This window comes from Empidonax traillii, unplaced genomic scaffold (genome assembly GCF_003031625.1).
Source record: "Empidonax traillii isolate 1590-97213 ecotype Southwest subspecies unplaced genomic scaffold, ASM303162v1 scaffold1633:size116118, whole genome shotgun sequence".
In the NCBI taxonomy this organism is placed as follows: domain Eukaryota; kingdom Metazoa; phylum Chordata; class Aves; order Passeriformes; family Tyrannidae; genus Empidonax; species Empidonax traillii.
Genome location: NW_020956826.1, coordinates 70,076 through 80,019, shown reverse-complemented (window position 1 = coordinate 80,019; position 9,944 = coordinate 70,076). Strand labels below are relative to the sequence as shown.

The window sequence follows — 9,944 nt, the reverse complement described above, 5'->3', positions numbered from 1 at the left end:
GTGTTCTCCCTGGAGCAGGTCTTTAGCAGGAAGCAGAGTGCAGTGCAGGGGACCAGGGCACACCCAGCAGCTTCTGCTCTTACCAGAGTGTCCCTGAGGATGACTGGCACGCCCGTGTCCTCCATGTAGCCTTGGCCCCCAAAGCTCTCCATCGCCTCCACAGCCACTGCAGTCGCCTGCAACACGCAGAGCTGGCATGACCCCCAGTGCACAAGGGGAAAACAAACCTCTCACAGTGGTTCCTACAAGGATGGGCTGACCGGGTCCTGCTGACTTCCTGGGGCAGTTTGCTCACTACATGCAGGAGGAGAAGCTGGGGAAGGAAGACTGAGAGAGGCCCTGCAGGAGCAGCCAGACCCAGGAGAGTCTGTCTCAGCACAGTCCTTCCTAGGCAAGGTCCTTGTGCTTGGAACATGGGAGTGTGTGTCTCTAGGCCAGGACAGTCCTAACCCTCAGCTTCTGTGCATGTCAGCTGAGGGCCATGAGCAGAGGACAGACCTCTGAAGTCAAGGCTAATGTTAAGCTCTTAACATCTATTCTTCTATTTATTCATAGTGAACGATATTCTCTGTGGCTCTGTGGCCACCCTGGACATGGGGAGCCCCAGCAGCATTCCTGTGGCACTTGGAGCACCTCTCGGCAGTGCTGGCTCTCTCTGTCCCCATCAGATGGCTTGGGAGAGCAAAGGGACAAGGCTCCTGCTCACAAAGTCCAGCCTCCAGAGCAGTACCTGCAGCTGGTCCTGCTGGCACTGCCCCCTCTCTCTGCCCTTCATGCTGGCTGTGTCACTCAGTCCTCTTTCCAGCCCTGGGGTTGTCCACGTGCCACGCAGCCCCTCCCCAGGCCAACCAAAGTGCCTGTTCCATACCTGCTTCCCCGTGTACAGTTTGGCCACAGGGACCAGCAGTCTCAGGAGCAGCTGGTCCTGCTCACTGGCTAGGTTGGTTTCTGCCAGGCCGAGCAGCCGAACGACCTCCATGAGCAGCAGAAACGCCCCTCGGCACTGCACCTGCCAGCAGGGAACAAGGGGTGTCACTGGCAGGGATCTGGGACCAGGGCTGATTCCATGAGTCCATGCTGAGCTGCCATGGGACTGCCTCGAGGGGAAAATACCACTCCTTCCTGCACAGACCCACAGAGACAGAGACCTCCTACCAGACAAGGCACAAAGCACAGAATATCAGAGGTGCTCTGGGGCTGCTGCTCTTGGACACTGAGATCTGGTATGAGGAAAGGGACAATGCCACTTCCTCAGGACTGCTTGAGCCTTAGCAAAGCTCCTACCAGTCATCCAGGCCACAAATCCACATCCTTTCCAAGGGTAAGGGATGTGAGACCACATACATGATGGTCAGTCTCTGAGCACCAGGGGCTGCAAGGTCTGTGACAGATTTCTTGCTGAGCAACTTACTTCCCTGGCAAGTTGTGATTTGGGAAGCATCAGGATATGGAGCTCTGTAGCTCCTCTGCATAAAGATGTGCTGTGGGACTGTATAGGATCTGCCCTTTCTTTCTTTCTGGCCACAGGCTAGGAGAAGCTGAAGTTATATTTGACAGATGTTGACCACTTTCCCCTTCCCCCAACTCGCAAGAGAATTTTTAAATGCTCCTGGTGCATGAGCTACCAGGAAAGTTGGGTGAATCTGTGCTGCTCATGGACAGGAGTCTGGAAACTGCAGTTCAGGTGACCGTGGTGTCAGGCCTGGACTCTGATGCTAACACCCAGTTTGAGAGGTCGTGGCTCACCACAGCAGGGGCGCCCATGAGCTTTGGTGTTCCACTCGGGAGAGCTCCCAGGTAATTGTTTAGGGTAACCTGAAGTCCAGCAGAGAAGCTAGGTCTATCATCAGATCAAATCCCACTAGAATGTGGCAACTCCCTTGCTGCATACACCTTGTTGCAGCAGGAGCAGCCTCGACTGCTGCACACAGGCAGGCTGGCTGTGCTCATTTCCAGCAGAGCAGCTCTGCCCTCTTTCTTTCCCGCCAGGTTCAGCTTGGCCCCCAACAGCCTCACCTCCATCCGGGCTATGGTCTGCATGTGCAGGGGGTGGTCCTTGAGGAGCTTCCCAAAGGCAACCCTCCTGCGGGCGTAGTCCCTGCTCAGGCTGATCATCCTGGAGGGAACACAGACAGGACACCGTCAGACCTTCCACTCTGGAGCATTCCCTTCCAGAAGAACCCTGCTCAGCTGTACCCCCCAGCCTGGGTCACCCCCAGCCTCCTCCAGCACTGCTGCCCTCCAGACCTGTCCCACAAAGTCATTAGATGTCACTCAGCGCAACGCTGAGCATTGCAAAGTCCCCTTGTCCTGCCGAGCTGCTCCTTCATCTCTGGGGGGATCCACGCCGCCCTCACCTTCTCATGGAAGCTACTGAACCGATGATGTTGTGGATCCGAGTGATGTTCAGCATGCTGGAGATGGAGGCCACTCCACGACCCTCTGCAGAGATCTGAAACAGCAAGGAACAAGGGCTGGTGTGAGCCCTTCACACTGCCCTGAGTGGGGATGGATACTGAAGGGAAAGTGGTGCCAACAGACAGAGGGACACGGGCTGTCCACTCCAGTCCTGTCTGACCTCAGGCACCTCAGTGCTCTGAAATATGGCTGTCCCCTGTCAATCGAGGCTGTGGCACAGTGTGCCTGCTCCATCCCTGGAGTGTTCAAGGCCAGGTTGGATAGAGCTCTGAGCAACCCGGTCTAGTGGAAGGTGACCCTGCCCTCATTGCAGGGAGTGGAATGAGATGAGCTTTAAGGTGCCTCCCAAACCAAACCATCCACTGATTCTATGATTCCATGACCAGAGAGGTGGCATGATCAGTTCTGGTCCCTGTTGCTTGCTCTACCTGCCCATTACACAAACTGTCCCTCAGCTGCATCTGGATTAGGGAAATGACCAGCCTGAAATGACCAGCCTAAAATGACTTTCTTTATTTTCTTCCCTTACATATTTTCCTGAGCTCTTCTCAGATATGCTCCACACAGCCCCACTGGTGAACAGCCAGATGCCAAGATGGAAGGGGAGAGCTTTTCCAGTTCCAGGAGTGTGTGCTGTGCCAGGCCAGCCCAGTGCCCAGGGGAGGGTGAACCCCAACTCACCAGCTCTGCTCTGGCTCCCTGCAGCCACAGCTCTGCCGTTGCCATCTGTCTGGTGCCCAGCTTGTCTTTGAGCCGTTGCACCTGGATGTTGTTCAGCTTCCCCTCCTCATCTCGAACCCTCAGGAAGAACAGGGACAGGCCCCTGGAGCCCTGGGGACACTGAAAAGCACACAGTGAGGATTTAATTATGATCAAACAAGTAAGAGAGAGAATGTCCCTGCTCCTTCACCTGGCTCTGCCATCCAACAGAACTGGTTTACCTGTCCTTCAGCATCTGCTATCCTGGCCAGGGTTAATGCCACATCAGAGTCAGCAGCTGATGTAAACCACTTAAAGCCATAGAGACGATAGGTACCATCCGGCTGCCTCCTGGCCACGGTCTCGGTGCCGTTAGCTGAAACAGAGGGGAACATTCCTTGGCCTTATGGGACCTTCCGTGTCAATCAGTGCTGCTTTTTCAGTTTAAGAGCAGCTCTTTTAAGCCACCTCTTGCTATGAAGATGGAGCACGGGTGAGCTTTTAATCTCTTTCACTGACCCTGGATAAAAAACGCAGTGTGTATAATCCAGTGCCTCCAGTTCTTCAGGGGCTAGAACAGCCAAGAACACTGAGGGCTCTACGGATCTGGGAGCCCTGCAGTGATGCACATCTTTCACTTCACAGCAGAAAACCAACTGCAGCTTCCTCACACTCCCCTTCCACAGTTCTGCCTCTGCAGCAGAGCTCTGAGGTTCTGTAACCCTTTATTAATGTTAGTAGCCAAATAACTAATGTTATTAATAACTAACATTAGTCAAGGAATAAAAGTGGAAGGCCAAGGATGCTTTCTCAGTCCCAGCTGGCATGGACTTGACTGTGTGGCTCAATGTTTAGATTACAGAGCTCATTTAGATTACATTACTAGAGATCTGTGTGTTACCTGTGCAAGGAGCACAGGTCTGTGCCTGCCTGTGTGTTCTGCTTGCACCAGTGGACAGAAGTTGGGCATTTTCTTGGTTAAAAAGCTGAGCTGTGCAGAGGATTCCTAAACCAGCTCCCTGGCTTTGTAAGCTCCCCACACCCTTCATTTTCTCAGTTCTCACTGCCACATCTGTCTCCCACCTCAGGGCACGTACCAACATCCGAGCCGCCCCTGCGCTCCGTCATCCACTGGCCAGAGGTCCAGAACTTCTTGGGGTCACGGGATGTCAGACGGTCAAAAGCGCTTTTCAGAGATCCAGGAATCCCCAGCGACTGTTTGGGGGGAGGGAAAAGAAGCTGGGATGACCATGATGCAGTAGATGAAATCAGACAGATGCTTTAACTGCCCCTGGTGTGTCCTGGGCTCAGACCAGCGGGTCTGGAAGCAGGTGGGGGTCCTGCATTGCGGAGCATCTGCAGGTGCTGCAGAGAGCCTGTGAGCCAGCCAGCTCCTGCCTGGCTGCTGCAGCACTGTGCACACAGAAGGTGTTCCCTGTGCTACAAAGGGGAGTGCTGAACATCCCTGCCCTCCTCAGAGCTCGGCACCGCTGGACATCTGGACAGAGAGCTCCCAAAACAGTCCCTGTGCCAGGTATCAGCATATGTTCATGTACACTGGATGTCACCAGCTGGGAAGAGGTAAAAACCTTGGGCTGGTTTCATTTTTGTTGAATTAAAATGCCCAGTTAGATACTTAAAGGATATTTCCTCTGAATCCTACACAGCCACTGAGGCAGTGCAAGGGGTGTCACTAAGATGCAGAGCCAAATATTCCAACTGGGAAAGTCTTGGTGGCTTGGTGAATTTACACCAGGTATGGATCTGGCCCGGTATATCTGTCACTCCACACAAGGAATAGGAAAAGTCCATCTTGTTCCACCCCCTGCCATGGGCAGGGACACCTCCCACTAGCCCAGGTTGCTCCAAGCCCCATCCAACCTGGCCTTGGACACTTCCACTGGGGACACACTTCCAACTGCCTGCAGTGTCGCAGGTGTCACGTGCAGCGAAGGGCTGACTGTACACAGTGCTGTAAGTAAACATAAAAGCTGGCATGGGCACAGAGACTTTGTCACTAACAGACAAAGGCAGTGGGGGACGGAGCTGAGTCACAGAGCAAGCAAGGGCCGTGCCCAGGGCCAGATGGTGGATCAGTGCTCCTCCATCCTTAGCCGGTGCTCCCATCTCTAACCAGTGATGCCAGGACATGGGCTGTGCCCTCAGGGACCAGCTGAGCTCATACCTCAATGACTTTGGCTGCCCCATCAGTCATGGCCAGTGGACAGTTGAAACCTCCCGAGGAGGTTGAGAACAAGTACAGTTTGACAGCCTGGTACAGGCGGCTGAGAGAGAGAGAGAGAGAGAACAGACGGGTTACACAGCAGTGCAACAGCGGGAGGATAAAACATCTCGACCGGGAAGAGAAGGAAAAATACAGCCAGAGCAGGTGAGGATCAGAGCACTCATTTCTGAGAGGGCAAAAACTGCTCCAGCCAGGAGGAGAGAAGAGGAGCAGCAGAGTTTCTCAGTCTCAGTGGGACTGCCAGCACCAGGCCAGCTGGTGCAGTTTTTAACAGTAAGAAATGTGGGTCTGTCTCCATGGACCGGAACACAACGAAACTGCGAGTGAAATCTCAGGTCTTTAGCTGCGTTACCTGGAGCAGTGCAGGGAACTGCCAGGCCCCACAATCAGGAAGGTGACAGCAAAGAATATTATGATCAAGTGTGGGCCATTAGTTCTGTTCTATCACTGTTGAGGTGGAACATTGCAGTGGACAGACAGTGCTGCTGGGGACAGCGGGAGCTGGGCTGGTGTCCGGGCAGCATCTGTTACCCGTTACACAACCGGCTGGATAAACCTTGCCAAGAATAACCAGGGAGGCTCCGAGTCACTCCCATTCTCCCCCAGTTACCTCCAGTTGGAGTATCTTCTCTCATAGGCCTCAGCAATCAGCCCCTCTTCTGCCGAGATCTCCTTCATCCTCCTCCAGGCCGAGCAGGTGTCGATGCGATCCACGCGCTGTCCCCAGGCATCGAACTGCCGGAACACCGGCGGGTTCAACTCGCATTCCCATCCCAGGGGTTGGATCTTGGTTTGCAGGCGGTTTCCAAACCTCTCCAGCTCCTGATGCACCTCCTCCAGTACCTATGGAGCAACAAGAAGAGCCCATCAGCACAGCCCTGGAAAGCAGAAGCCTTGGTCCCAGCTGGAAAGGCAGAGGACTGACCAAGTTCTCCTGCAGTGCCAGTGGTCTCTTGCTGTTTGGCCCTTCTGGGCATTCTGTAACACAGCACAGCAACTTCTCCCTCAGCCTCTGCTGGCACAGCTGTGCTCCACTGTCACTTTGTCTCTTTTTGCCCTCAAAATCATTTTTTCAAGTTACTTTTGGCAGCATGTCTGGATTTCACAAAAGGCAGAAGTGCTTTAGTATCAGGGCTGAGGATGACACAGATGCACATGAACAGGGGGGTTGGATGAGATGGTCTCCAGAGGTTCCCTCAGCCACTCCATGATTTACTGCTGGAGAAGAATGCCAGGGGAAGGGCTGCCAAAACTGGAATGCCTTCATCTGTAAAGGAAAACTTTCACTGGGCTTAGCAGTTCCCTGCCTGTCAGGTTAGGAAAGGAGGGATGGAGCAATCATTCCAGCTTCAGCCTGGCAGGCAACGTGTCTTGATTCAAATTCCCACCCTGCACCCAGCTTCCTACGCGACCCTGGAGAAGAATTCATGTGCCCTTCTTTCCCCTGGGCTGACCAGGACAGAGCAGTCTGTCCACAGTTGATGGAGGGAAACCAGCACCCACCACAGAGGAGTGATTCATTCCAACCTCCTCACATTCCCATTTCAAGGTGACAGGGAAATGCCACAGTCCTGTTTGCCGTCGGAGCCCAGCTGGGAGGGGTGTGCACCTCCAGTGCTTATCATTTGAAGGTTGTTTACAAGGCATAAACCAGGAAAACAAAGTTCATGGACTTTGCTGATCCCTGAAGCACAAGAACCTTTGAACTGTTTACCTGTTTTTTTGTTTTTTGGGGTTTTTTTTTTGTGGGCAGAAGCACACGAGCCTATCAGGTAGATCTCTTGGTTTGAGTTCACACTGCAGGATGCTCGTCCATATTTCCTAAAAACCCCAACTGCCTTGCTGGGAGCTCATGCCCTGACCACACACAGCCTGACAAACCACTGCCTTGCCCAAATGAATGTGTTTATTGCCGAGGGGAAAGGACAAAATCAAAACTCCCGCGTTTGTGACTGCTGAGCATCACACACGGCAGCCTGGGTGCTCCAAAGAACAGACACTGGGACATGGAGAGGACACCTGTAAACCAGCAGGGGCAGGATTGCTGGGTGGTCTCCTTCACCCCAATCCATCCCTTGATGTTCCAGGCATGAATATATTGGAAATGTGCAAATTATTGCACATTAGGAGTGAAAACAGATGGCCCTTTATAGTAAAGGACATATTTTCAGGCCGATCAACACCAGATAGATCCTCCTTCACAACAATGCTCAGAAAAAGCAGGTGCTTCATTCTGTGCTCTCCTGAAATCACCTTCAAACAAAGGAAGAAATCTTTTGTGCCATTCCAGGAAAATTTCTGTGTTCGCCACTGAATGGTACAACAGGAATCAGCTTCCAGCGTGGTGTCTGCTTCGGTGGGACACCCAAAGCTTCGGGGTTTGTTGTCCTCCTGGCCGGGAAGGTGCTCCCATGAAGAGCCGGCTCCCAGTGCTGCAGACAGCAGCCGGGGCTCTCCCTTCCAGCGGCGAGGCAACACTGCCCCGCTGGGACCGAGAGCAGAAATGAAAGGGAGATGCTGCTCTGGGAGATTTCACAGCCGCTGTCCTCTCTTTGGGGAAGGAGTGGAGGCAGCTCTCAGCCTCGCTGAAACACAGCACTGATCCTTTTATTCTTCGGGAGACCTGGATCGTGATTCTTCCAAAGGTGCAGATTGGGAGCAGGATTTTCATGGTTGCTCAAAGGCATCGTCCCTTCCTGTCTTCTCACCTGGCAGGAAGGCCACAGTGGTGCTTAGGGAGGCCTCATTCCTGTCTTTAGGGATAGCTGAGACAAAAACAAGCTCCCACTGCTTCCACCACACTCTTCCCACCCGGTGTCTGCGGGGTATTGCAGACCTGGAGGGAAAGCAGAGGAAGGCAGAGCCTCACTGAAAGCCACGTTCTTCCCCTCTGCTCACCCAGTGGCTTTAGAGGTCATTGCAGCTTCTGCTGCAATAAATCATGGAGAGCCGTCACACTCTGCTCCACGAGAACGGGGCCCTGAAACATGGGAAACCCTTGTGGACCTTGGGGTGTTGTCAGAGGACAGACAGTGAGGTGAGCTGCCTCCTCCCAGGCGTTCCTCAAGGACGAGCTCACAGCACAGAGACCTACAGTTCAGGATATCACCCCAGTACCTGCACCCCCGAAACTGTGCAGGGTCTTCTCTGGCTGAAAACCAACCCAGAAATGCCACTGACCTGTGCTGAGACCAAGCAGACCCCAAGGGGCCTTTGGACCCACTGAGCACTCAGCTGAGAACAGCCCCATTCCTTAAGAATTTCTGTAAAAGCCCCTCTTCCCGGGGAAAGAGAGGTGGAAGAGCACAGCTGAGGTTGGAGGCACCTTAGTTTTTTTCCTTCTCTCTCAAATTCTGTTCTCCAGATGACCAGACAACAAATGCCTGCACCGACAATCCCACAACATCATTGCAACACCCAGCCCAGTCCCAGGAGCCACTGAGCCACTTGCTGTTTATGTCGTGGCGCTGTTTGTCACTCCTGCCCTCAAACATAATATGTTTTAAAGAAAGCTGATAAATCACCCCCAGTTAAATGCTCAAAGGTTCAGAGAAACAGTCAATTCACAGGCTGAAACAGTGACTGGGCAGAGCTGGGGTGGGTACACACAGAAACACAAACATGCACGCCAGACCTTGGGAGGAAGGTGTGTTTTCAAGTAACTCCGAAGCAAAGTGTCCTCCAAGTACTGGTTCCCAGTCTTGGGCTGCTCTTGGAAGAGGGTCTCCGTTGGTCTCCTCGCAAGGGGCATTTCCAGATCTTCCAACACTTGTTTCTCCTGCAGGCTGACCGGCTGCTCCTGCCCCCCGGTCGTGCTGATTCCTTTAACACTCGGCGTTTGGCACCTGTCCCTGGTGCGAGGCAGAAAGTGACCCGACTGCCAGGGCTGGATGGTGGCACTAGATCTCCGCCAGGGCAGGCGACAGGCAAACATGATTCAGCAGAGCCCTGAACGTGTTACGCCAACAGCTCTCGCTTACAGACCCTCATCTGATGGTAGCACCAATCCTGGCTTGTTTGAGTGTTGTGAAGTTATTCTTGAAAAATCAATTCTGTCTTCTCTCCTCCCTCTGGAAGGAGTTTTCCAGCAGCTGTTGTCAACTGAACTAGGGCAAAGGTCCTTGGAAAGAGATCAGAAAATGGCCCAGAAAAACACAAGTACTCAGGAAACAGAGTTTGCCCCTCCTACCTGGGCAAAGCATAATAACCTGTCAGAGCTGGGGGAACTGGGAAGGGGCAGGGTGAGGGGGGTGTTCTCACCTGAATTGCTTGGAATGATAATGGGGTAAACACGAGAAGGAGAAATTACATTTCTTTATCTAAAAGACAACAAAATGCCTGGAAACTGTAAGAATTAGTTTAGGCAGGTTATTCTGTAAGTAAGATAGTAGGGAAATGGAGAAATCCTCCTTGCCTGGGTTGTGAAATAATCTAGTTCTTACAGAGTCCCTTCGAGTTGAGTTGGGATGATATTAAGGTGATATTCTGCAAACAAACACAGTATTTGACTATAGAGTGATGTTAAAGATAGATGATACCATACGACTGTCCCTGCCATGGCTGGCCCTGCTGCTTTTTCTTC

The 9,944-nt window shown here is 52.9% G+C and overlaps 1 protein-coding gene across 2 annotated transcripts in view; it reads right to left on the bottom strand.

The window, feature by feature from the left end:
• LOC114070633 (acyl-CoA dehydrogenase family member 11-like) overlaps positions 1–9,407 on the bottom strand; it is a 19,007-nt gene extending 9,600 nt beyond the window's left edge. For both annotated transcript variants that reach the window (XM_027908156.1, XM_027908157.1), the window contains exons 1-10: positions 8,997–9,407; positions 5,973–6,205; positions 5,303–5,402; positions 4,215–4,332; positions 3,360–3,493; positions 3,100–3,258; positions 2,358–2,452; positions 2,017–2,116; positions 869–1,009; positions 84–176 (exon numbers count right to left, since the gene is read on the bottom strand). In XM_027908156.1, coding sequence (XP_027763957.1) covers positions 84–176; positions 869–1,009; positions 2,017–2,116; positions 2,358–2,452; positions 3,100–3,258; positions 3,360–3,493; positions 4,215–4,332; positions 5,303–5,402; positions 5,973–6,205; positions 8,997–9,296 — 1,473 coding nt within the window. In that variant the 5' untranslated portion in view covers positions 9,297–9,407. The remainder of the gene's footprint in view (positions 1–83; positions 177–868; positions 1,010–2,016; positions 2,117–2,357; positions 2,453–3,099; positions 3,259–3,359; positions 3,494–4,214; positions 4,333–5,302; positions 5,403–5,972; positions 6,206–8,996) is intronic.
• Positions 9,408–9,944: the final 537 nt, after the last annotated feature.